This window comes from Echinops telfairi, unplaced genomic scaffold (assembly GCF_000313985.2).
Source record: "Echinops telfairi isolate 266 unplaced genomic scaffold, ASM31398v2 ScPeMD7_7400;HRSCAF=8409, whole genome shotgun sequence".
Lineage (NCBI taxonomy): Eukaryota > Metazoa > Chordata > Mammalia > Afrosoricida > Tenrecidae > Echinops > Echinops telfairi.
Genome location: NW_022111300.1, coordinates 36,562,770 through 36,589,986, shown reverse-complemented (window position 1 = coordinate 36,589,986; position 27,217 = coordinate 36,562,770). Strand labels below are relative to the sequence as shown.

At 54.1% G+C, this 27,217-nt stretch overlaps 1 protein-coding gene across 1 annotated transcript in view; it reads left to right on the top strand.

Annotated features, from left to right (window-relative positions):
- The window catches only part of MYO5B (myosin VB), a 168,043-nt gene that overhangs the window by 60,466 nt on the left and 80,360 nt on the right, over positions 1 to 27,217 (top strand). Inside the window, 5 exon segments of the mRNA XM_045296048.1 lie at positions 3,408 to 3,673; positions 11,309 to 11,390; positions 11,966 to 12,106; positions 16,574 to 16,696; positions 17,939 to 18,022. Of these exon segments, the coding sequence (XP_045151983.1) occupies positions 3,408 to 3,673; positions 11,309 to 11,390; positions 11,966 to 12,106; positions 16,574 to 16,696; positions 17,939 to 18,022 (696 nt within the window).

The window sequence follows — 27,217 nt, the reverse complement described above, 5'->3', positions numbered from 1 at the left end:
AATAACGGCTGTGGACAAAACAAAATAAGACCCAGGCCAACACGCGATGTTAACAGTATGAAGCAGGACATGAAGGGAGGCATCTGGGTGAAGCAACGGCTTGGGCAAGGTGCTATCTGGATTGCCGGTTTCCGCTGCTGAGCTGTAGACTCCTTTCTGCTGTGCTCCCTACGCTTGCCCTGCCCCGCCTCCCGGTGGGGGCCCTCGGCTCCAGTGGTACCCATGGGATGAGGGGTGGAGTTTCAGCAGGCTTGAGGAGGAGGGGGTGGTGAAGAAGGTAGACGGGACGGGGAGGAGGGGGCAGAGAGGGGTGCCTGGAAGATGTGAGGGTTGGGGTACCACATGGTGAGTTTGCCCTTTCCCTGAAGGACAATAGGAAGGTGCGGCTAGCCTGACCTTGTTCTCCGGTTAGAGGCTGTCGAACTGGGAGCGAGAACTCCGAGTCAGGACTGCCTGGCCCCCGATCCTGGGATGTGTGACGTGGGGTAAGCCCATGTTCTCATCTGCAGGGTACAGAGGACGTGACTGCCTCAGATGGCTGCATGAGGCTTAAGTGAGACAGGTAGACCCTGACTTAACTACCTACTCAAGTGTCGCCAAAGTGTACTTGGGGACATCAGTGACTTCTGACGCATCTTATCATGAGTGGCCCCGTTAGTGGGCCCCATTGGTGGCATCTTATTAGTGGCCCCATTATTAGTGTCATCTTATTAGTAGCCTCGTTCATGGCATCTTATCATTAGTGGCCATGTGTGGCTTGCTGACGTGACCATTCTCGGATGTTCCCTCACAGATGTAATGATTTATCAAGAGTGATCCTGGAAGCGCCCCTGGAGGAAGGGTTGGGACTTACTTCCTGGGTACAGAGGTGGGGCCTCCTGCTGGAAGGGCTGTGTGTGCAGGCCAGCAGTGCACCTTCTGCTCCGTGGCTTTGTTTTTAATTAAAGCGTGAGAATGTGTCCCGCAGCGCCAGGGTTACCTTGGAGATGCAGCAGCAGGCAATTACTTGGACATGGAAGGCCATTTGTTTCTTGCGTTTGGCAATCGAGGCCCATAAACCGATGCTGCTACCTCTGAAGCTGGCTATTTCTAATGGCTGTGGCATCATTTAATTAAGCTCAAGTATAATTGCAGGACATTAAATCAGTTTCAGTTAGCACCTTTAATCAACAGTCGGGGCCAGTCATAGAGGCGAGCAGGCCACAGCCGATTGCCAGGATGGGAACCTGGGCCCTGGGGTGCTTCTCAACCCACCCCCTGGCTTGGAGGCTTGTTGGGCCTCTCTCGCTGGCACCAGGGAGGGAGGGGCATGTGGGCAGGTCTGTTTGCTGCCAGTCACCCATTTAAATGCCACAGCATTGCCAGCAACAGTACTGGGCCCAGCAATGAAGGTATTGGAAGTGGGTCAGATGAACAAGTTGGATGCTTGCCACCTCTGGACCTGTCCCCTCTACACCTAAGTCCCCAGACTTTTACCACAGAGGGCTTGCCTGGCTTCGTGTTCTTCAGCTGAAGAAGAGGGTGGTGTGGTTACCATCATTCCCCAACTGTTTTCCCAGGCCTCTTAAACCTCGGGGCAATATCCTAGGGAAACCGGGGCTCTTTGGTCCATGCAGGTTGGGACTGTCACATAGTATCAGTCTCCTAGTGTTTCCAGGTGTGCTGGAAGAAGCCTGGTACAAGCCCTTCTCTGCTTCCGCAGTTACTGCTGGAGGAGGCTTGGCTGTGAAAGTCGGGGGGTGCGGGGAGCGGGGGGGTTAATTGTGTACCGTGACTCCTCATCACTCCCTTTGGTTGGCACAGACAGATTTGAAATATCTGCAAAGGGGAAAAAAATAGGCCTGGGGAATCTGGTGCCCAGGGAGGAACGGCATCATTGCTTGTGCTCACTCTCATCGAGCCAACCCTCATGGAAATCGTACAGGCCTCCTCATCAGACACGGAGCCCCACAGGTGCTTTGGGGCCATTAGGGTCCTGTTCTGCAGGATTCCCTTTCTACCCCGGGGTTCTTAATAAGCTCTCTAGAAGGCTGACGGGCTGGGCTCCCGGCTTCCAGACAGCTTTAGACGAGGGGTGAATAAGGGGCAAAAGGAGCTTCGAGAAGCACAGGTTTTGTGGGGGTAGATTACCTGAGGGATCTGTGCTTGGGATGAGCCAGACCAGACCCCAGCGGAAATGTGGCAGCCTAGTGACTCAGAGGCAGGCTGAGGTGATGGGTACGCGCACCTCTGAGAGACTGGTGGGAGTCTGCACTCCGGGCGAACCATTATACCACTGGGACTCAGCTTCCTTACCTGGGTGAGAAGGGGCTTCCACTGGGGAAAGCGGCTTTCTCACCTTCTTTCCAGCAGTCAACAGTGGGATGCTATCAGTTATGCATGACCTTGAACTGATCTTTGCAGGTCAAAATCTGTGCCACATTTTTGCCGTTCGTCCTGGCTTCCCACGTTCCCATTCCCTTCCCCCAGGGCAGCAGGGGCTTTAACGGGTGTGTGTGTGTGTGTGTGTGTGTGTGTGTACAAGAACCAGCTCATGTGCTACAAAAGAGTTAAAGTCTGTTTCAATGTTACTTTTCCCGTTAGTAACTGCTCAGACCAGTGTTTAGAGCTGCTGGGCGGAGCCTTGGTTAATGAAGTGCATCACTCGTTCTAAGTGAAAACCCACTTAAAAGCCGTGTGCGTGGGGTCCCCCAGCCCTTCTGAGCACACCCACCGGGGCCACAGGCCCTTCATAAACCCCTCTCCTCCCCAGTGATTCCCACTCAGAGAAGAGCTGGTGATTTAGGCCACCTGTACTCCTGTCGGGAGGGGACCCAGAACTTCGGGAGGGGGACAGCGGTGGCTGGAAGCCTCTCACAGTCCCTTCCTGCTGTGGACGTCCACAGCTCATTCCTGGGTGTGCAGGGCCTCGTCATAGGTGATGTGTGTAAGGTGGCGAGTTCTAAGAGGGAGGCGAGGACTGCTCTGGGGGCATGGAGGGAGCACCTTATGGGGGCTCTGCAGATGGGAACTGCCTGCTCGCTGGTCTGGGGCTGCGGGTTCCTGACTCCTGATGCTGGAGGGCGTGTCCGCTCCCGCAGTGGCCCAGCAGCAGCCGCCGCAGAGCAGAAGGTGGGAAAACACGGAGGGTTGTGCACGTTTTGTTACACTGATAATGGGGCTGTTTGCAAGTGTAAAGGTGACCTCGAGCACCACTGCTTCTACTGTACTTGTCCTCTCCCTTGGCAGGAGTGGGGGTGAGGCTGCTGGTGGAGGAGAGCTGCTAAGGAGGAAGTGGCTGGGGGTTCTGGGGGGCGTCTTGGGTTTGGCTTGTTTCCTCTGGGCAACCATGGGGAGGAAGGGGCCCCGTAGTGGGGGGCTAGGCCTCCACGCCCACCCTGCGCCCCTCTGCCCTGTGTCTTGCTCAGCCCCAGGACGAGCACCTGGACAGCTTTTGCCGACTGCTGGGCGTGGAGCACAGTCAGATGGAGCACTGGCTGTGTCACCGCAAGCTGGTCACCACCTCGGAGACCTACGTGAAGACCATGTCCCTGCAGCAGGTGGTCAACGCCCGCAATGCCCTGGCCAAGCACATCTACGCCCAGCTGTTCGGCTGGATCGTGGAGCACATCAACAAGGCCCTGCGCACCAGCCTCAAGCAGCACTCCTCCATCGGGGTCCTGGACATCTACGGGTAGGCCGCCCCTGCTCTCCCACTGGTCAGCAGTCCCTTCCTGCTGGGAGCCACAGGCCAGCCCGGCCTTGTTCCCAGCGATTCCCAAGCAGGAGTGAACTCACCCCAGTAGCCCACATGGGATCAACCCCCCAAACCAAACTCACTGCCATTGAGGCGATGCCGATGCACCGTGACCCCATGAGACAGAGTAGAGGGCCCCTGTGAGTTCCTGAGACTTTGACTATTCACGGGAGGAGAAAGCCCCGTCTTCTCCTACAGGGCTGGATGGGGGTTTCGAACTGCTGACCTTGCAGATCGCAGCCAATGTGTCACTGCTGCACCACCAGGCTCCTTGGACATGGGGCAGGGGCACATGTGGGCCCAGGTGCTAGGGAGGACAGTCCCAGGGAGGACAGTCCCAGGGAGGACTATCCAGCTGATGCCAAGTCCTCTCTGATTCTCAGCAGCCGTGTGTGTGTGTGTGTGTGTGTGTGTGTGTGTGTTGGGGTGGGAGTGGGGGAGTTGTGGACTAGAACTGTGCTCTGTCTGGGCCTCAGGCTGATTTTCCATGAGCAGATTGCCAGACCTGTCTTCTGAAGGTGCCCCTGGGAGGGGGTGTTCAACTCTCCCCCCTAACAGTGGCTAGCCTGTTCACTGCCATCACGCCCCCACCCCAGCAAAACACACATCATCCTCCCACTGAAACGTGCCCGCCAGGCATCCATTTCTACCCGAGGGGAACTGCGGCCCAGGGCGGGCGATGACTGCCTGACGGCACACTGGAAGTTTCTGTGAGGAGCGGACACTGATTATGTTTGGTCTCCCGCTATCCGAGCCTCGCTGACTTTGCCATCAGGCAGGGTGGTGATCCTGTGCAGTCAGTCTAGGAATCCTGCATCCAGAAACCTGCCCAAATCCAAAGGCCCGTTGGCGGGAGCAGGGTGTGCTGTTGCAGGCAGGGAGGGGTGGGGGGTGGGGGTCATGGTGGGCTAGAAAGGGTGCTTGCTTTGGGCTGTTGTCTCGCTGCTGCCCCTAGCCGCCTGCGAGTGGCTCTGAGCAGACCCCGGCCCCTCAGAGGGCTTTGTTTGCCGCAGCTTGGAACGCATGCTTTGAGTCTCAGCCTCTCTGAGTTTCTTTCCAGATCATTCTAGAATTAGTTGGAATGGTACAAACGGGGCCACAACCTCCCTTGCACATTTGGGTGAAATCCTCCTGCATCTTTAAATTATACACCCCATGGCTTCTGTTCAAAATAGAAGTTCGGACCCGTGAAAGGGCAGTGCTGTCCCCTTGAAAAGCCTGCTCAGGCCAAGCTCTGCCAGGCCTCGCCTGATGCTGAGAATGTAAAACCCCAGTGGACGCCAACCCACAGAGGGTGAATCTTCAGGAAGCAGGCTGCCACATTGGTCACCTGTGGAGCGGCTGGTGGGTTTGAACCACCAACCTTTCAGTTAGCAGCCCGACACTCAGCCACCAGGGCTGCGTAGGTTGAGGCCACAGTAGAGTCACATCCCTTCTAGAATCGGCCCCCCTCCGCATGGAAAGATCTGCCACCCTCACTGCAGCTCTGATGTGGCAGCTGATCATTAGTTCCAAACCAAACTAGCTCACGAGTGATGGGGGAAGAGATGAGCTATGTGACAGTGAGGCAGTGGGGGACAGTGCCCTTGAAATGCAGGAGGGCACACCCTGTAGACAGAGAGAGACAGACAGCCCTCCCTTATGAGGTGGGTGAAGATTTGCCTGGCTGGCCAGCCATCTACCTGGGACCCACCTCTCTGGCCCTCTAACCAGCCCCTCTCATTTCAAACACGCTCCCAACTCCAGCCTTCTCTTCTCGTGGCGAGGGTGGTTCTGTAAGGAGCCTGCCGTCCTGCATGGCCTCGGGATGCCCAAGCTTTGCTTTCCTGTCACCTCTGCTACACTCATTCACCCTCAGCTGAGAGGATGGAGACGCCTGGTGCACATCATAGGTGCCCTCGAGGTAACCCCTTGTCTTCGCTTTCCTCATCCCACCCCCTACCCCATCCCCATCACTTGGGACCAGAAGGTAGACGCTGGTGAGACGAGGACCGGTAGGGATGTGCTCTGCATGCAGTGAGCGCTTACTCATTAAAAGAAGGAAAGAGCAGGAGTTCGAATGAACGGCCTCGATGCCATCCCTCCATGCCGACTCCTCGTGGCCCATAACTCAGTAGGCAGCCTCGTCTTTCCCCTGTGGCTTGGCTGATGCTTTTGTTCGTTAGCCCAACTCGTAATCCCACCACCACCAGGGCTCCCTCTGCATTAGGTGAGCATCATGCAAATCCAGGAAATGAGTCCGCCTGGCTCTCCGTGCTCCTGCCTATAAGAGCGTGACTGTGTCCAGTGGAAGCACAGGGGCCGTCTCGGGTGCTGCCGCCCTGGGAGGGGCTCGTTGCAGAGAAGACTACGGGCTGTAGAGCAGGTGTGGGGGCCTTTCCTCTGCCGAGGGCCATTTGGATACTTAGAACACCATTTGCAGGCCAGACAAAACTACCGACTTAAAACTTAGCCCGATTTCTTTGCTCAACCCTTTAATTAGCCACCCCTAATGTGATGGCTGTGAGGAGCCCTGATGGCACAGTGGTTATGCTTTGGGCTGCTAACTGCGAGATCAGCAGTTCAAAACCACCAGCCACTACATAGGAGAAAGACGAGGCTCTCTACTCCCATAAAGAGTGACAGTCTCAGGAACCCACAGGGGTCAGAATGAAGATGGGTCAGAATTGACTCGGGGGCAGTGATTTTTTTTTTAATGTGCTGGGTAGCATTGCATCTCTGATGAGGCATGTGACGTTAGCGGCGCTTGATGAATCCTCGATCCAGACGTTTCCCGCGCTTGCTGTCAATGAACCATTCCAGTGTTTTTTGTAAATATCTCAACCGTGGTCCCGGCGAGCTTCTCCCCAGTGAATGGACACGCCTCTGTAGAAGGACGCACAGGCCGCTCCCCTCGCCCGGTGCTTCAGGGGGAGCTCGTCTGTTCACCCCGCTAGTGGAATGGATGTGGGAACTGGGTGGGCCACGCCTGCACCACTGGAACCAGCCTGCCCATTCCTGACTCTCCTGCTGACCCCGTCACCCCCTTCCTGGCCCTTCCCCTGCCTCCCAGTGCCTGGTACTAAGTTGCCTACCTGCCCTGCCCTGCCCAGGGCCCCAAGACCTGCAAAGCAAGCAACACCCAGAGAGCGATTTCGCCAACCCACGCTAAATGCTTCCCTTTGACTAAAGACGTGCCTGCCTGCGGGGGTTGTTACCTGCGGGCAGGCAGGGAGTGAGACGCAGGCCCTTTGGCTGGGTGTCCTTCCATCCTGCCTTAACCTGCACTTGCCTCTGCGGGCTGGATTCTTCACAGTTGCCTCCTTGAGGAAACAGGAAATGAATGGCTTCCGTTTGAGAGAAGGGGGGAAAAGAGTCATTTCTTTGTCTTTGACTTCAGCCTTCAAAATGCCAACTAAGCTGAGCGGGGTGGCCTGTGATCGGGGTCCTTGGGGAGCAAGGCAGGGTAGAACCCAAGCCTGGCAGGGAGGGAGGGGGGTGGGAAGGAGGAGGGGGGCGTTTCTGAAGCTAGGAAGCGGGAAATGGGATCTTCAGTCCTGCTCCATCTTGGTGTGGCTTTCTCCGTCTCTCACGGATTCCTGCCTTTGAAGGTCCGTCACTGTAATGGAGTGCCTTCTGTAATCCTCCTCGGCCCTTCATCTGCCTCCATCAGCTGGATGGGGAGCAGTCTCCCCTCTTTGCTTGGTTTTATGTTGCGCTGATCTCACTCTCCAAACTGGAGCTTAGAGGTCATTTTTTTCGCCGAGGCCTTGCTGTGCTGAGAGAGCCACTCAGTCTTCCTCTGACTGGTGGCTCATGGAAGAGAGAGAGGTCAGGGAGGCATTCACTCCCACTGCCGAGACGGCGAGACGGCATGTGGCCCAGTGTTGGAAAGCCCAGGAGGTGTGCCTAGCCATGTCCCGCTCAGACCAGGCCTGCCAGGCTGGCCCAAGGAGCTCAGGCCTAGAAGGACTGCCCTGGAGGCCACAACCACCCGGGGAGCCTTCCACAGCTCCACCACCCAGAATTGCTCCAAAGCAGCTCTCAGCTCCACCCTCCTTTAAAGCCACCTGTTGCCCATCCCTCCTCTGCTCCTTGGGCACTTCTTGTCCCCTTCCCAATGGCTCTTTGGTTCTGGGGCCGTGACTGGCTCTTCGCAGCCCTCACTTTCTGGGGATAGTTGGCCAGTGGCTTGGGAGAGGCTTGCTGGATGGTAGGCATTTTCCCGTCCCACATGGACTTCCTGGGGTCTGAACACACTGTTCGCCAGAGGGCTCTAGGTCCTGCAGAAGTGGGGCTCCTCTGACCTTCCAGTGTTTGCAGTGCCCAGGACCATTCTCTCCCTGGAGGACAAGTCTCGGTGGGGACACAATGGCACAGAGACGAGAAGCCCACACAGAGAATTAAAGTCCTGTCCTTCTTAGGTTCGGCCAGCATCCTGGGATGGTTTAATAAAGAGGTCAGGAGGGCTGGCCGGTCCCATAGGCCCTAAGAGCTCTCAGGAGTTTCCACGGACTTCAGGATGGAAAGGGACCCTGTACGTGACCATTGGACTCATGGCTCTGGGCCCACTGGAGGGTGACCCTGTTAAACACCTGTCTGGAGAGAACGTCTCTGCAGTCCTTCTTCTGTGTCCGACTTTGGATCATGAGCATTCCCAGGAACCACTCCTTTCTCTTAGACCTAAATCCCACGTCGTCTTCGTCTCCGATCTTGCGCAGTATGGCGGCGATCTGCCGTCGGATACACAGAAGAGGCTGAGCTGAGAGATGCCACTTCTCAGACTGACACTTGGAGGGGTGGGGGTACTTCTCATCGCTGCTTAAGGCCCAGGAGTGCGTGGGGCACGGGGCAGGTTAATCCTTGGCTCAGAGTAGCCGGCTGGTTTTTATCGCACGTTCTGTACTGCAGCAGGCATTCTTTCTCAGAGGCACTTGCAGCCCTTCCGCCCCTTCCGCTCGGAGGGGCAGGAGAGGAAGGCGGTGACGTTCGCCCTGTATTGTCTAGAAGGAAGGAGAGGTCTCATTGAATCCTCACGAACACAGACCCCACCTCTCAGCCTCGCACCTTGTCTTCCCCTCCTTTGACCTTCCTCCCTTTGGACATGCTGACAGCAGAGACCGGCCCTGGGGAAGGACGGCATGCCGCGGGAAGTTCAAGGGCCTCGGCAGAAAGGAAGGCCCTCCATGAGACAGTGTGACACCGCGGCTGCACCCTGGGCTCAGCACGGGAGCCAGTGTGAGAACAGGCACAGTTGGCACAGCCCAGGACCGGGCAGCGTTTGGTTCTGCTATGCCCGGGGCTGCCACAAGGGGTCACCAACTCGATGGCACCCAAGAATGACAGCAGCCCACCCCAGGAGTCTGTCTAAGTACCCTCCCGTTGATTTGATGGCCAGAAACCCAGCGTCCTCCAGCGTGCAGATGTCTTGGTGGCATTTCAATGTTGGGAGCTAGGAATGGACCCACTGATGGGCGTCTCTATCGATGGGAAAATGACTCTAAATATAGTTTCAAGGGAAAGGAGATGTGACACAGGCCCACCCCACCCCCACTCCTGCCCCTGCCTTGGCTGTGATTGTCTGAGGTTGGCACCTTGGCTCTCTTCCTAGCCCCTCATTCATCCCCACCCCTCCCCTCCGGATGGCATTAATGACACTAGATGACGTGACAGTGGAATTGTTGCCAGATCATACCTTTCTAAACAGGGAGGTGGTGAGCTAATTGCAGGCCATTGCCAATTAACGAAAGTGTTCTTTGTGGAAGCTACCAATATAAACCTTTGAACAACGACAAGCGGTTTCCATCCTGGTGGTATAAGCCCTACCAGCACCCCCAATTGCCATCATCTGGTCAACTGTGTGGTCGGGCTGGTTGGGTTCACTCAGTTTCCTCTGGGGCTTCGGTGCTTGCAGCCTCTTTTAGGGAAGGGGGCGAGAATGAGGCTCTAGGTGAGTGAACTGAGTCTAAAGGGCCATCGGCTGGTCTGGGAGCCCTCCCACTAACACTGTGGCTGGTGGGCATGGTGCCTCCCCTCTTTCCGGTCTGCAGTGCACAGGACTGGTTGGCTGCCTTTCCCCCGGCTTGGGCAATGCATCTGTGGTCTTGCTTTATTCACCTACAATGATTTTTCTTCCACATGCGCATGACCAAATGCTGTGCTTCAATCCAATTGTCTCTAAACTGTTGACTTCTTTGATCGCAACATGATTTCCCACTGTTCCATGTTTTACATGAGAGGGTGGGGAGAGGGAGGGAGGGAGGGAGAGGGAGAGAGGGGTGAGGGCAGGGCGGGGAGGGGAGGGGAGGAGAAGCCTGATGCTGTCTGGACACTGGTCAACAACCCTACTCGCCACCCCCACCCCCACCCCATCCCAACACCACCTGGGGCAGCTCCAACACTTCTGGCAGAAGGTGGTGATTAGGAAATGTAATCAATTTAGATTAGAGGTGGTGTTGAATCAAGTTGAAGGGTCAGAAGACAAGCCCTCAATGTCATGGATTGCCACGACCCCTCCAATAATGGGCTCATGCACACCGTCACCAGGAGGATGGGGGCACTGGCATTCCCTGCTGTTAGACGGAAGGGCGCTGAGAGTTGGAACCAAGTAGACAGTGCACAACACTCTGTTGGGAAGGCTTGTGTGGCACTCAAAATGACTGAGAAAGTTCAGCTGCCCGTATTGAAGAATGAGGGGCGGGGGCGGGGATATGAAGGCTGTAGGGGGTCGGCTTTTGTGTGAATCGGGAACAAGACACCCCCTCTGGGTGGAATGGCCCCCTCTCAGGCTTGCAGGGGAGCACTGGCTGCCTTTCAGACCCCTCTTGTTACCCCACCTGAACACCTTACTCAATATCCACTTCTCTAAGCAACAGCCCTGATCCAGGTGCTGGCCTGGGGAAATGCTCACCGTGGTAAGGTAAGTAACCAAGACAGACAGTCAAATTTTACAAGCAATTCTAATTTTGTTCAAAAGTAAAAAGCTACCGGAAGGAAGCCCACCAAAATGTGAAGGGGGTTCAAAACATTTGTAGGAAAATGGAATTAAAAGACAATGCTGTTTTGCCTACAAAATGTCTGAGAGCCCCTTATATAGCTGATGGCCAATCTGAGTGATTGGATCCTTGGTAACTTCCTTTTTTTCCTTTCTAAATCTTTCTATTGTCAGTATTTCTTTTCTGATTATGACCCTAGAGACAGACTTTACTGTCCTAGTGGGTAGGGCAATCCATAGTGCCGAAACCAACACAGGCTGTCCCGTTGAGCACAAGAGCAGGAAATGGGCATTCCCTGCTGGGTGAGAGTGGGAACTGGCCCAGGTCACTTTATTAATGTCCTATTGACTCCCACAGAGTGGTGCAGTGGGTTACACATTGAGATACAAACCACAAGGTCAGCAGTTTGAAACTACTGCTGGGAGAAAGTTGAGGCTTTATACTCCTGTAAAGAGTTTGACGGTCTTGGAAAACCACAGGGGTAGTTCCACCTTTTCCCATAGGGTCCCTATCAGTCGGCATCGACCCCATGACCATGAGCATTGCCTCCCACATACAAGCTATCTGTCTTACTTTCTGCTCTCCTTCCATCACACAGGTTTGAGACCTTTGAGAGCAACAGCTTTGAGCAGTTTTGCATCAACTATGCCAACGAAAAACTCCAGCAGCAGTTCAACTCGGTAGGTGGTAGTGCAGATCTGGGGGCATTGGGTGGAAAGAACTTACCCTCTCCCCTCACCCCTGCCTTCCCACGTCTCCCCCTCCCCCTGCCCCAGGGAGTGGGGTGGCAACTGCCAGGCCACTTCCCTCCTGTCCACAGCCAGTGGGCTCTAGCTTGGTCTTAGCCTTCCCTTGGTGCCCTGCTGGTGCCCCTAGCTTTGGGAGGACACTCCTACTCCTCCAAAGGAGGTTTACACTGGGCTGTGGGGAAGGAGCACATGGTCCCCTCCTGGGCCTCGACCCCTACTCGTGAGCCTGGCCCTCTAGGGGCACTCCAGCCACTTCTTGTGATTAGTTGCAGTCTGCCAGCACAGGTGAGCATAGCCTGTCCGGGGGAAGGGCTCACACAGGGAATGAGAATTACCTAAACTTTTCTGCTCTACACTCCAACCGAGCCTTAGACGCCAGACCTTCTCCGTGGGCGTCCGTCGCCCTGTAAGACGAAGGGCGAAGGGCACGTGTGGGTGAGCACACAGGGATGATATGAAGGCTCGCATGAAGTTCACTAATCTTCATCTTGAACTCTGCTTCCCAGCATGTCTTCAAACTGGAGCAGGAAGAATACATGAGGGAGCAGATTCCTTGGACCTTGATTGACTTCTATGATAACCAACCTTGCATTGACCTCATAGAAGCGAAGCTGGGAATCTTGGACCTGTTGGATGAGGAGTGTAAGGTAAAACTGATGGGGGCTGTGCTTGAATCAGCTCCATGCCAGGCTTGGCAGGGAGGGCAGGGAGCGCTGTGCACAGCCAGGGCACGTGTGCAGTCCCGGAGCAGGAGTTCCATCTGTATATGGGGGTGTGAGGAATTCACTGTGCCTGGCAGATGCTGCTACGCTGTCTCGTGGGTACCTGTGTGGGCAGAGACTGGGTGGTATCAATTGGCAAGTGTCCTAGGTGCCAAGAGACAGGCCTCAGCATCGGGTGCTCCCGGGAGGAAGACAGTGGGAGGCCTCCCACCCTCCCCCTTCCTCCCCATGCCCAGCAGGCCCTCAGGACTGTGGTCCCTGCGTGAAGACCAAGGTGGCTCCCAAGGGCTTATTGCCCAGCACGTTTGTGGGCAATTGCTCTTTGAAGCCGGTGGCTTTCGCACAGATGCTGAGTCACCTGTCCAACAAGCCATGTTCCATGAGCAGAGACTTAGACAACCCGCCCTTACCATTTCATCGTGCAGTCCTGTGGAGGAGACTTGGACAGCCGTCACCACAGTCCATTTCAGAACCTCTTCTCGCCCATACGCGCTTCTGTGAGCTCCCTGTCCCCCCAACCGCCTCCCCTCTAACTCCCCTACATCATTATCCATTCAGTGATTGCCGCTATAGATGGACCTGTCCTGGATTTCATATACAGGAAGTCAGTAAAAAAACACCACACACACCCCCAGCAAGAAACACGTGAAAAAGCAGCTGTGACGAAACAAAACAGAAAAACCTCAGCCTCAAAGCAAGCAGAAAATAATAAAACTGAAACAACTTTGAAATGGGTCAAAAGGGAGAGCTAGATACAATGTATTCTTAACGGCTTTATTTAGATGTAACTCAGATACTATGCAATTCACCTACTTAGACTATACTTTCCAGTAGTTTTTTTAGTGTTCAGAGTTATATGCCTACCACCACTGTCCATCTTAGAGCATTTTAACCTGTTAGCATGCTCTCCCCACTCCTCCCAAGCCACTCACCCCAAGCCCTATGCAACCACTAATCTACTTTCTCTATCTTGAATTGCCTGAGGTGGGCATTGCATCTAAGTGGGGGCTTCCCTTTTTGATGTGACCAGTGGCCAGCACAGCAGGTCCAAGGCTGTCAACCTCGGAGAGACAGTGCCCACTTGAACAGAGTGGGAGCATGCATGTAGCTCCTGGTCTGAGACTTGCTCCACTTTCGTTTGAGTTTGTGTGAAACCACTTGTGGACTTTTTTCAAAGGCTTTGTTTCGGTGGCATCTTCCAGCGCTAGAGAGAAGACCAGTCCAGCTTTGATCACATGCGTTCGTCTGGGTAGGCTAGAGAAACAAATTCATAAACACGCATATGTGTATAAGAAAGAATTTTAGATATCAGAGCAGTTGAATATTGAGGAAACAGCCCAGCCCAGTCCAAGTCCGTACGTCTGATATTAGCCCATATGTCTGATACCAATCTATAAAGTCCTCTTCAGACTCAGGAAACACAAGGCCAGTGGGTGGGACGTCTTTGGATCCAGTGGTGCTGTAAGCATCTCAGTGCTGGCAGGGGTCTCTACGTGACTTCTCCAGGTTCGGGGTTCTGGCTGCATCAGGGTAGGTCCATTTGGCTTCTCCTCAGGAATGTCTCACAGGAAGTGAGCAGTGAGAGAGAAGTGTCTCCCACCTCCAAGGAGGAAGTACCGGATTTCCCAGAATTCTCAGGAGAAGGCCATGCCCTCACAGAGGCCTCATTGGCTATGATCTGATTGACAGGCTAGACTCCACCCCTACAATCTTAATCCTCTCAAATTGACAAACGATTGTATAACTACCACATCACAATACAAATACACTTCTTTCTCCCCTGCCTATTGTAAGTCTCCTTGCATGGGAAGATTTGGGGAGGGAAGAGACTTCCACCTAACACTGCCTTCCTGGCTACCTTTAAAATGCCCTCCAGAGCCGGCCCGTCTGGTTCTGAACCCCAGCTCTGCCGCTTCCCAGCTCTGTGACCGGGCAAGTCACTCTTGGTCTCAGCATCCTCACCTGTCATGTGTGTCAGCCTAGTATATTGAGGATTTGAATGAGTCGATCGATATAAATACGTAGTACTGCCTGGCATAGAATAAACTCTGGACCTTGGTGGAGGTGGAACCCTGGTGGCACCGTGGGCTTCTATCCACCAAGGTCAGCACCACCAGTTGCCCCTTAGGAGACAGGTGAAGCTTTCTTCACCTGGAAAGACTTCCTGTCTCAGAAACCCACAGCAGCAGGTCTACTCTGTCCTCTGGGTTGGGCTGCTAGGGGCTGGGATCCACTGGATGACAGTGAGTTCTGTTGTTTGGTTTTTGCTGCTTGAGTCTGTGGGCCTTAGGGAGGGCAATGGGGGTTCGTCTCACCTTCTATTCAGTTCCTGGTCAGTGCATACAGCCATGACCTGTTAATGGAGCCTTGCATGTTGCTGTGTACTGGTTCCATCTCAGCGGTGCTTCCAGACACAGGCAGACTAGGAATAACGGTCTGGTGATCTTCTGAAGATCAGCCAATGGGAACCCCATGGATCACAGTGGTCCACTCTGTTTTACAGGGGCTGGCCGGCCAGCGGGTCACAGTAACACAACCATCGGCTGTGGATGTGACCCAAGAGCCTCATTTGTGGAGGGATCGTTGATTCTGACTCATCGTGACCCCCTGTGGCAGGCTAGACCTACCGCGGAGGACTCTCTAGATGCCAATCTTTGCTGGACTGAGCCCCCATGTCTTTCTCCCTCGGGGCTGCTGAGGGGGTTAGCAGCCTAGTGGTCAGTCACTGAATGGTCATGCCGTAGTTTGTGCAGCCCCCTCTCTGTCGTCTGAGGTGGAGGATGGAGCTGCTGCTTCAGCAGGACACACATGGCCTCGATCGCTGAGCTCCTCGCTCAGCACTCCATGCCCACCTGGGACTGTCTAGGAGGGTGGGGGTCTTCCAGCAGGAGTCCAACTTCATGTTCAAGAATGGCAGGGTGGTCCAGCAAATGTAGGTGTTGGCCTTTGTGGGCTCTCCGTGATGGCCATCTGCCGTGCCCTGTCTGCACCCCTGACAGCCCTGCTGGCCAGCCCTCTTCGTCCCCCACACCTGGTGTTTCTAACCACCGGAGCCTGGAGACAAATAGACGCCTATATATAAAAAATGCTGAGTTCAATCTATTTTTGTATTTGGTCTGCCCAACACAATTAATAGCCTCTCCCGTGAAGACATTGTTTGTGTGTGTGTGTTTCTTTTTCCCTTTGGCTTTCCCGCGGCCCTCAGCACGGAGTACTCCAGTTATGGGAGTTGAACGCTGAGAGAACAATCCATTTGCTTACCGAGTATTTGAGAAATGCGTGCTCCGGCCTGTAAGCATTTTCCCCCTGACACAGATTTGACTATTAATTTACATAGCAAAGCCTTTTTCAGAAATGGCTGGTGCCAGGTCACCTTCAACCGTATCTGATCGAAACGTGCAATCTCAACCAACACACACGGCAGGCAGGCAGTGTCTCTCAAATGGGGTTGGGGATGGCCCGGCCCTTGATCACTGGACGGGGTGTGATGTGGCGTCCAAGGGTGACAGCAGGAGTAGCTCCCTGTTGGGACAGTCACCAGCCTCCTTCTCAGTCTGAATGGAGGTGACCCTGACCCAGCTTCTGTGTGGAATGAAACAGGATGTGTTTTTTCACCTTTGACGGCCTCCACAAACATATTGAGAGAGACTGTCCATCGGCATCCTTAGCATGGTGAGATCCCCTCCTCTGAAGGTGACGTGGAGACTTGAAAGGAGGGCAGGGACCAGAGCTCAACCACTGGGTTCTGAAGCTCTTTGAGGGGCACGAGAGATGAAACAAAGCAGTGGGGTACAGTCCTTGAACCCTTCAAGGTGGTGGATGTGTAAGCGTTTCCCCGGGAGAATGTTCAGAGCTGAGATCAAGGGTGGCCAGGAAGCTTCAGAGAGCAGGGCAGCCGGTCAGGTGCGCTGATGAGCCCAGAGAGGAAGGACAGGCTTGCTTCCTGCAGGAGGTAACGTGGGCGAGCGAGCAGAAGGTTGGAGCTGCCGATGGGTGTGGGCACCCTGGACTCTGACACCCACAGCCTGGCCAGAGGGAAGCCGCTGCGGCTGCCCGTGTGTTTGTTCCCCGGTGGTGCTCTGTGACATTGACCTCACCGCTATTCTCTGCCAGGCGGCAGATTCTGTGAGGCTTACCCACTCCGCAGGCCCCGTGAAAGCCCACCCACGCCTGCGAGTGGAGGGAGTGGCCGAGCAGGATCCGGAATCGTTTTTTCCACGGTCGAGTTAGGGCCCAGGGTCTGAGATGTGATCCTGCCTCTCAGGGTCGCCTGACCATGGACTCTGTCCATCCCCCACGAGGCTTCTCTCCCCTTCTCGACCATGGACTCTGTCCATCCCCCACGAGGCTTCTCTCCCCTTCTCGTAACAGCCCTGTTTTGTGACTCTGCAGGTCCCCAAAGGTACTGATCAGAACTGGGCTCAAAAGCTCTATGACCGACACGGCAGCAGCCAGCACTTCCAGAAACCTCGCATGTCCAACACGTCCTTCATCGTTGTCCACTTTGCTGATAAGGTGGGTCCACTCTGGTGGTGGCGCTCTGCCGTTCACCCTGGAGGGCATGGGGTTGGGAGGAACTTGGGCTTCTTGGCTAAAAGGGAGCCATCCCTATTCAAAGGGGGTGGTCTGAGTCTCCTGCCGTCCTTGCTCCGTCTCACGCTGTTGTTAGTGTGGACCAACCCCTGAGCCATGGGGTGCTGTGGTTAAGTGTTGGGCTGCTAACCACAAGGTCAGCAGTTCAAATCCACCGGCTACTCCACGGGAGAATGGTGGAGCTGTCTCCTCCTGTAAAGATGTACAGTCTTAAAAAAATAAACCCAAGGGCAGTTTTCCTCTGTCCTACAGGGTCACTAGGAGGTGTGGGAATTAACTGGAAGGACAGTGGAGTTGGTTTGGGGCCATAACCCCAGAGAAGCACAGTCTTGTCTCCAATGAGTTTAGCAAATATCTGTTGAGAGCCTCTCTCCGGGGAATATGTTGTTTTGGTTAGCCGTATTCAAGTTGGTTCTAACACAGGTGGGGGGATACCAGGTGTGCAGGGAACTCTGCCCCACAGAGTTTTTCCAATGCTTTAAACTTTTGGATGCAAGTCACCGAGCCTGACTTCCAAGGTGCTTCCAGATAGGTCCACCCACCCACCTTTTGGCTGTTAGGTAGGTGGGGACTTACCACTAGCGCCACCCAGAGACTCTTATAGGTACAGCAGCAAGGGAAACCGCCCTGGTTCTCGCCTCAGGGAGCGTGGGCAAGAGGAGGGGCATGTGAAAGCTACGTGTGCCCCTGGCTTGGGGTGACTCCGTGGAACGTGCCTTTCTCGGCTGTGAATGGTTCAGTTGCCGGTACCGAGTGCATCTGTCAACTTTTCTAAATGAAGCTCTGCTTGAAGGGCACCAGCTCGGCGCTTCTCAGACGTCCGTGTGATCAAGCTTGGTAGCCGCTCGATGGCAGCAAGTGTGCTTTCTTGGATAAGCCGTCCATGAACCTGCTTGCCGGGCGCTGCCATGGTGTGGGCCCGAGGCAGCAGTCAGAGTGTCCGGGACACGTCCTGTCGAAGGCGATCCTTGGGGAAGGCCTTTATCAAGGAATGCTCAGTTCCCTCGGTGGACTCCGGTCCCCCAGCGGAACACCTGTGGGTTTCCTAGCCACTCACAGCGCTGCACCTCAGCGCAAACCTCTCCAGTGCTGGGGGATACGCGGGAAGGCACTGGTCCGGCTAAAGCACTAACTTCTGCTTCTCTCCCGCGGCTGGGGTCCCAGGTGGAGTACCACTCAGATGGCTTCCTGGAAAAAAACCGAGACACGGTGTATGAAGAGCAGATCAACATCCTGAAGGCCAGCAAGGTAAAGAGTGTGAGACAGGCAAGAAGGTCCCGGCTGGAGCTGGGATCCGGGATGGGGGGTGGCCGCATCCTACAGAAGCAGAAGCTAAGCTGTTGGCCGGGCAGGGGGGAGGGGGAGGCAGGGGGGGATGTAAATGGGAGGGTAAAGAGTATTCCCATCAGAAAACATTTGGGATAGAGGAAAGACTACAGGTAGGGAGGAGGCAGCTGGGGGAAAATACTAGCTAATGGAAGATAGAGGTGAAGAGGGGAGGGGCCGAGAGAAGTGACCATCTGAGGTGGTGAGACAGGAATGAGTGCCAAGGTCATTTGCGTCATATGCCCTCCTCCTCCTGCTGCAGGTGTAAAATGGCTTCAGCCCATTCAGATCCTAGTTTCCATGTGGTTACTCCTGGGTAGAAGGCGGTAGAACTCCCCAGGAAGCTAAAACAAGATAAATGGACACAAAGATAAATTCCACAAAGAAGGTGGAATTTAAGGGACACAAAATACACTTTGAATTCTCAATTTGTACTATCTAGAGAAATTTGACATTTTATGAGCCGAAGAAAAGATAGCGAGCATTGTGTCCATTCTACAGACAAGGGAAGCAAGGTACCAATTCACCTAAGTGACTGGAATCGCACACCTACCTTGTGGGGCACTTCCCTGAACACCATGTCTGAGTAAGACGGGGTCTACCTCTTGTTGCTTACATTGTAAGGAGAGAGGGGCCCTGATGGCGTAGTGTCTACGAGCTGGGCTGCCAACCGCAAGGTCAACTTCTCGGAGCTTCCTTATCCAGTGTCCAACTTCACAGGCAGATGAGCCGACTGAAAATGCTGTGACTTGGGTCAGGCGCACCCCAGCCCACAGATTAACTGCTTTGCTTTTTGACACTTTGTAGAGGGCTCGGGCGGCAGGTTTATCCAACGCAATGTATTGTTGGCTCCCTTGACTGCTGCTTCCAGGAGCACTGATTGTGGACCCAAGCCAGGGAAGCCTTGCTATGGAAAAGAACCATAGGGGTTCAGTGACTTGCTCAGGGGACCCGACATACTTGGCATGGGTTTGTGCTCAAGGCTGTGACTCACAGTGAAAGGATGCAAAGCCAGGGCAGCCGGGGTGGGGGGAGGGGGTGGGGAGTGGTGTGGGGTGAGGGGGTGGAGATGGAGTCTGCAGGAAACCAGCACACCCTCCCCAGAGGGCGGCCCAGTGCGATCGCAGGATGCTCTTCCTTCCCCCAGTGGCAAGCGTGGTGCCACATGTGATGTGTTGACTGCCACGTAGTCCCCTGAGCCCAGGTGTCCAGGGCGTCTATTGGAGGTGGGTCACGTGGACAACTACTGCCTGGCACATACCTTAATTCTTGGCTCCCAGCGGGGGAAGCAGGTGCTTGGTGCAAGCCCAATTGCTCAGACAACCCGCACTCAGCGCCCCATCTCATCAGAGGGTACGAGAACTCCCTGGAGGTCTGCGTTCCCAGACACAAACTCTTCCCCATACCCAGGTGTCTATTTTAGAGCACTGATTCGGTGCTGTTTTTCTTTTTTTGATAAGAGATGAAACATAGACTCACCCAAATTCAAATAGCCTAGAAATATATCGAACCACAGTATTCTTTCCCGCTCCTGCCCCCACCTTCCCATGAGCTCCCCCCACTCTGTGTGTGTCAAGCATGTAGCAGGGACATCTTCTTTTAAAGATGAAAATAAATCACATCAGGCATCATTTAACTTTTCATTTGCCGGTACATCTTGGACATTGGGCTGCCAACCACCAGGACCGAGGTTCAAACCCACCAGCCACTCGGTGGGAGAAAGAGGAGGCTGTCTGTTTCCGTAAATATTTCCGCCGTCAGAAGGCCCACGTCGGGTTTCTGTGTGTTGGAATTGGCTCAGTGGCAATCGGTTTGGTTTGGGGTTTGGTGACAGACGGAGTCATTCAGTCCCAGGCCAACCCACAGCACCTCCAGGCTCCTCGGGAGCACATCACTCATCGCTAAGTCCCTGCGTGCAAATTCATTAATTTACTTGGAGTACCTTTACGTTGTGGGAGCCTTAATGGCTTTTTAAATTTCGCACGGCATCCCTGACAAGAAATGAACAAACCATCGTGAATAATTAAGTAAGTCCTCTGGGATGGCAGACTCCCATCTCCTCACCAGCCAGAGTGAGCTTTGAGTAGATCTCCCACCGTGAGCAGGGAAATAAAACGGTGTTAATGAGAATGTAGTTAGTAAAGCCAGTGCCTCAGTAAGAAGCGATAATGTAGCTAATTACTTTCTCAGCTGTCAGAGAGCTATAAATAGAGCTTAAGCACAGAAATGCGTCTTAAAAACACGACTCAAACGTTATTCGTAGACTGATTTGTGTGAAATACAAGAGGATGTCAATCTTTTCCTCCTGGCTTTTGTGTGTGATTCAAAAAGCCACCTTTGATCGGGCCTAGAAGCATGTCTTAAGCATTTCGGGCCCCCAACAGTTTTCTTCCCCCGCTCCCCCTAGTGGAGGCAGCAGGGACAAGCAGGAGTGGGGTGCTTGGGCCAGAGGTATGGGCAGCCGGGCCTGGGCTGTGTGTGCTGAGTGAGGACACAGGTAGCCCCAACTCTCTTCCCTCCCAGCAGAAGGTATGCTCCCAGCCCATCCTGGCCCAGAGCCTCCTCCCCTGTCCCTCGCAGGCCCTGATGTCCCCGAGTCACTGAGTCACCGTGGCGTGGCACAGGCTGGGCAAGAATGTCCTCTCCTCTCAGTGTCCCGACTGCTGCTCCAGGCTGCAGGTCATCTGGGGACGGCGCTGTACAATCTGCATGCGTCCCCTGCTGCCCGCCCTACTCTGCTCCTCAGAGGGGACACGCACATCCAGTTCTGAGCAAATGCATTCGCTTTTCAGATAGACGGGCTTTTAATATTTCTTTTATCGCAGCTTTATGGAGCAAGCATTCCACACATAAAGAAATGTTGCTTTCGGGTGTGCTTAAAATGCTTCCTGCTCCACATCGGTCTGTGCTTGGTAGCTGAAAGTTTCTGTTAATATTTAGAATAAACAGGTTGCTGTGTTAACAAAGGGAGCTATTTAGCTAGTCCATGACTACCACCCCTTTCCAAAGGAAAGCCCATGCTTGGCTTAAAAAAGAAAAGTGCTGAGACTTTTCTTCCAAAGCCGATTTAAAACCATTGGAAACAGGATTTCTCATCTAATATCTGGCGTTGCCTCTCCCTCTCTTTCTTGTTTAAGGATAGCCTGGATGACTTGAAAGAATTGATTGGAAAGATTGTGTATTTTGGTATTATTTTGTTTTCTGGTCCTACTGGAACACTCCAGTACTCATATAGGAGTAGTGCAAAGAGGTTTGTTGGGGGGGAAGATCAAGATTGAAGCAGGGAGACACGAAATCCACCAAGTGGAGCTAAGTGCTTGGAGGATCTGAGGGAAAGGCAGAGAGAATGGGTCCTAGTCACAGGCCGAAGGTGAGGGTTTGCTGCAGCTATAGAACAATAGCAAGTGAACCTGCTGCAAGGTTAGCTACCCCACCCACTTCCCGCAGGCTTCCTAGATCCAATTCAGCAGGTGATCCTCTGAATACTGACTGAGCACCTTCTTCCAGAGCAATGGTTCTCAACCTTCCTAACGCCTCGACCCTTCGTACAGTTCTTCATGTGGTGGTGACCCCCAACCATAAATTCTTTTCGTTGCTTACATCATCACTGTCATTTTGCTACTGTTATGAATCAGACGACCCCTGTGAATGGGCCATTCGACCCCCAACCATAAATTGTTTTTGTTGCTTACATCATCACTGTCATTGTGCTACTGTTATGAATCAGACGACCCCTGTGAATGGGCCATTCGACCCCAAAGGGGTCGCAGCCCCAGGTTGAGAACCGCTGCCCCAGAGCATGCTGAGCAAACACTCGCCCTGCATCCTCCGGGCAAACAGTTCCTCACTCCTTTCTGCCAGGGTTTGCTGAGGGTGGTTGAAACCTTTCACAGCTTCTCAAGGCTCCAAACCACAAGCGGGGTTCTTAGAGGGGGCAGTGAAAGAGGACAAGCTAAGGTTTAGCTGAGGAAGAACTGGAGCCCTGACTCAGACTCAGGGCAGCTGTTTCCAGTCTTGCCAAGCCTCTCCGTTGGAAAGCTTCCTCACACAGTCTGTACTGTGCCGACAGCCGGTTTTTCAAGGTCCAAGTCCAGGCAAGGGATGCCAACCCAACTCCGCTGGTGTCAGCTGTTGGTTGGTGCCATCAAGCGGGTTCTGACTTAGTAGGCCTCTCTGTCATGCGCCAGGACCCTGCTGATCCGGTGCTGTTCTTCCAGTCCTTGCCACGAGTGAGTCTGTCTGTCTCCCTGACTCTACTTTTCCCTGCACGATGTCCCTCTGTAGGGACCATTCCCTCCCGATAATACATCCTGGGTGCATTCGATGAAGTCTCATCGCCCGCACTTGTAGCCGGACTTCTGCCAAGACAGATGGATTTGTTCTTTTGGCAGCCCTGGTATCCAGTGGACATTCTTCACCCATAGTGCAATTCAGAGAGTGAGTTCTTTTAGTTCCATGCATCTGTTTTTAAAGGAAATATATTTCGTATTCCTATCAACGGCAGTGAATCGGCGTGATGCCCCAGGGTAGCAGTTGTGTCTGTGGCCGTAATTGACCTTTTCCTTTAAACTGTCGTCTTTACAAAGCGTTTACATACTACTTCTAATCCCTTTTCAAATGCACTTGCTGCAGGCTTTTTACACCTATCTTTAGACTTGAATAGCAGAGAATTCCAAAGCCCAGTAGCCAGGAACACATTTCAAATAAAGGACAAACAGCATTAGGAAGTGCCTGGTCTGTCTGAAAGTATTAGCTGGGTGTCTGAGGATTTAAATGGAGCACATTTTAGAGAGGCCCAGCTGGACACTGCTTCCTAAGGCTGCCCCTGTGGGAACTGTAGTCATTCCATTACCGGTCACTCAGTCGACAGGCAGACTGTCCGGCAGCTTCAAAAGCATGGTTAGAGCTCGCGAGTTAGAGGAAAGGAGCCTTTCTCCCCTCCCTCGGACCGCGTTCTTTTAGAAGGCCTGATAAAGCGAACGCAAACCGTTGGCACGTGCCCACCGTAGAAGCCTGCGCGTTGCTCAAGAATAATGATGGAACTGGGAAATGCCCGCCTGGCATGAATGGATCTGGAAAATGTTCCGCTGAGTGAAGTGAGTCCATCGCAAGGACAAAATTCTGTATGGGACCAACTGTTACAAAGATGCCAAAAGAAATGAACTTTGACGATGACCAAGGGTGCGAGGGAAAGAGAGGGCTGGCAGAGCAGGGGACTAGAGGGTAGACGCGTGCTCACTTGGGTGCAGGGGAAGACAATAGCTACGAGAGGGAGAAGAGCAGGCATGAAAGGGAGGAGTGGGTGGGACAGGCAAGCGAGAGAAAGGGTCGACAAGTTAAGTGGTTGAATATAAAAATGATGTCTGAAATGTAAACCCCCGGCCAACTCAGCATAAGATTTTATATCTATATCTATATCTATCTATCTATCTATCTATCTATCTATCTAATCTTGGAGAGGATGGTCTAGCTCCCTCCTTCTCAGGGAGGCTGGGAGCAACCATCATGCTTCTGGCCCGGGTTCTGCTGTTCTACAGCCAAAGCTGAACACAGCTCCTGTGAGCCCTTCAACCTTCTGGTCAAACTCGACTTCTCTGTATGTTCCCCGAGGTTATAAAACAACTTCTACATAGGAAGTGGAGTCTTTGCTTTCTCCTGACAAACTCTTCTCCCCTTAAATCCCAGAGACGCTCCCACTTCCAAGTGCAGTCGGAATAGCAGGGACACAGCTTCTCAAAGAAAACGCCAATTCCGCAGACTAAATCTTGGGGTAGTGTGTAACCGAATCACAGCACAGTGCCGGCTTAGGTTAAGTGTCGCCTTGGGCCCATGCTTCAATTTTTCATTCTCTTCATTACAAATCCTTTCTGTAATGTATAGACTAAGAAGTCTGACTTCTTTGATGAAAGCAAGCGAAACCACGCCCACCATCATCCAGTCCATTCGGAATCCCGGCGGACCGGCATAGTGTCTCTGAGCCCACATCCCTTATGGGGAGCAGGTAGCCGTCTCTTCCCCTGAGGAGTGCTGAGTTAGAACTGCCCACCTAACCCCCCCGCTCAACACCTAACCTCCTCCTCCACCACCGGAGCTCCTTAAAAGCAGGAGAGAAGGGCTGGGAGTTGTAAATCCTCCCACTCTTGGGTCTGATGAAGTTTCTTGTCTCGTGTTGATGCATCCTCCTGTGACGTTAGGGCTCGGCAGGTTTTTCACAGAGAAATCTGTTCATGCTTCCTGGACATTAGACCCCTCCGACTGGACATCAGACCCCTCAGACAGTTAAAAGTAGACAGTCCGGTAGCTTCTATTCATGACCCCCAACGCCTTGAGAATCTCTGAAGTGCAGAGAGCTGGGTATGATTCAGAACCACTCACTCGGCCAGGATTGCCCTTTGACCTCGGTGGGCCGCGTTGCCGTGCCGGCTTTAAAACGGGAGCCTGCCTTTGGCCTTCCCATCATTTCCCTGTGGGAATTTCTCCGTGCTGGTCCGACTGGGCTGCTCGGCCCTCCTTCCTCACAGCTCCGGCACCAACCCGTGGGACTCCTGGGCCTTGGCTGGTCTCGGTCCCGCCACTCCTCCGCTAGCACCCTCTGTTCCTGCCCTCCCCCAGCCCCCACCCCCACCGGTGAGGCTGACACACGAGGTGGCAGCTTTCTGCCACGGACCACGAGGGTCAGCCAGACGGTCAGCAGTTCTCCCCTAGATGAGATCCGTATTTAGAGAATGTTTGCGTGCAGGTGTGCCTGGAGGTAAAAGCGGTCAAGTCTGAGGCGGCTGTCATGGCCCTGGAGAGAGCTCTGTCGGCCTGAACCAGGGCAGCGGGAGTCTGATGGCGTAATGGGAGGTGACTACTGCAATGTCACCGTGCGTAATCCTTGGGGAGTGGTTGGGAGAGGAGGGTGGCAGTCTGTGACCTAGATTTAGAAAGACCAAGACCGTGGTGTGGGCAAGGGTGCCCGGGCCACGTTGACTTGGTAGTTCCCGGTGAACAGCCAGATTGGGGATGATCAGCAGAGAGCCGAGGAGACGGATCATAAGAGTGAAAGGAGAGTAAGGCGGCTGAGACAGGATCTAAGGTATGAGTTGGAGCCCGGGCCAGCATGAGACTCCCCAGGGAGTTAGTGCTGGGGAAGAAAGCCTGCTGAGGATACAGCAGCAGGAGGGAGAGAGGTGTGGGGAGAAGGGTTGGTGAACGGTGCCGGGAAAGAGCCGGCAACAATGAGGAGAGAATGAGGGAAATGGAGCGGCCGGGGCTCCGGGACAAGACCCTCAGGCGGGAGACACGGTTCAGCCGTCCCAGAGCTGTTGAGTAGGGTGAGCCAGGCGTGCTCCCCGCTTCTCACCACTGGGGTTGACAACGAGATGCTCTGACGATCAACTTCAGCAGCCTGGGGAGGAGGACCGGAGAAGGTCCCCTGGCATGGCTCTGTTAAAATTCCACGACATCCGTTTCCTCGAGGACACACCTCATCTCGCCATCATGCTTCTACTGGTGGGCTGGATCGGTCAGCCTTTGCTCCCGTGCTAGACCATCGTCTCAGGCATGTAAGAGGCGATGCTTGGCTTGGCTTGCTTTTGTCTTCCCAGCCCCCCGCTTCCCATTTGACGGTCCATGCGTCCCGATGGGTGAATTCATGAATTCATGAAATCGATTCCTGTTCCTGAACATTTGCTTTGGCAGCATGCGGAGCTGCGTGTCTAAGAAAAGTATCGACATTGTCCATTGTTGACACACACAGAGTTCAGCCGACAGTTTTCAAAAGCACATTCCCGAGTTGTCTTTATCCCGGTGGCGACAGTGTACCGATAACGTTCCCCTTCCGAGAGCGCGTGCTTCTGACGTGGAGAGGCCCTGGGTGGCGGAGAACAGGAAGAACGGCCCGTTTTCCAAGCTGCCGAGAGCGGGCACCGAATGGTCATCTGTGGGCAGCTCAAACTGGGATGTGTCCTTGCTGGTCTCGGGGACCCTTCACTGGGGCACCCTGCCAAGCCAACTGCCGGCTGGTGTACTTGGGGCCTCTTCAGGGAAGCATTTTTGACTCTGCACGTTGTAGATACGGCGATCGCTTCCAGGGGGCCCTGTGGCAGGAATTCAGACCGTGCTTTGCCCAGGAATACAGAAGTCCACCGTGGTGCCAGCTGCCAAAGTCGCCAGCGGGGAGAAGGGGCGCGAGACCATCGGGTAGAGAGAGCACACTGAGCGAGTGAAACTCCACCCGCGTCTCCTCGGTTTCTCATGAGAGGTCCCTCAAGGTCGTCCAGTGGGCCCATGCCTGTCCTGGCTGAGGGCAAGTGTGGAGAAGCCCCACAAAGGCGGCCCCCACATGCCTTATACCCCTCGTCACAGCACCCTGGAACCCAGCCAATATGGCTGCACCCGACTTGGAGGGGGCTGCACCCCCTAGATCTCGCAGCCACGTTCGGAGAAGTGTCTTGCTGTGCCGCCCGCACCCTCAGACCACTTTGTCCCAACACTGGACTTTGAGAGTGCTCTGGCGTCTCACACTGGCAGCTCCTTCATGCCCCTGTCCATTGGGTATCTGACACCATAGGACGGGGTGAGCCAGCGTGTCCACTGAGTGTAATGGACAGGAGCCCGTGTGGATATCCTTCTAGGGCCTCTCGTGCACACGTGAGTGTCGCAGGCCTGGGTGGGGGTGCCGTTGGGTTACTTGGTGAGTTTGGGGCTGGTCCTTTGTCTAATGCTTTTCACTCCCCACGCTGTCCGCATGGCGCCTGCGATGGGCGACGGGGGTGCACTGACTAGGCCAGGCCGTGACTCTCGGTGGGTGGGCAGGTGTTATGTGATTATCCTCCATGGTTGACTTGCAGGTAAGCAGCTGATCTGTTGAGAATGGCGCTTCTTGGGGGGTGTGGCCTGCGTCTTGTCTGGAGCCTGCATCTGGTGCATCATCCTCCCACCTCCAATTCTTGGGACAGGAGCCCTTTGTCCTGCAGACTTGGGGATTCGCCAGTCTCCACACTTGCATGAGCCATTTCCTTGAAATATATGTCTGTCTCAGATAGATAGATAGATAGATAGATAGATAGATAGATAGATAGATGATAGATAGATAGATAGATAGATAGATAGATAGATAGATAGATAGATAGA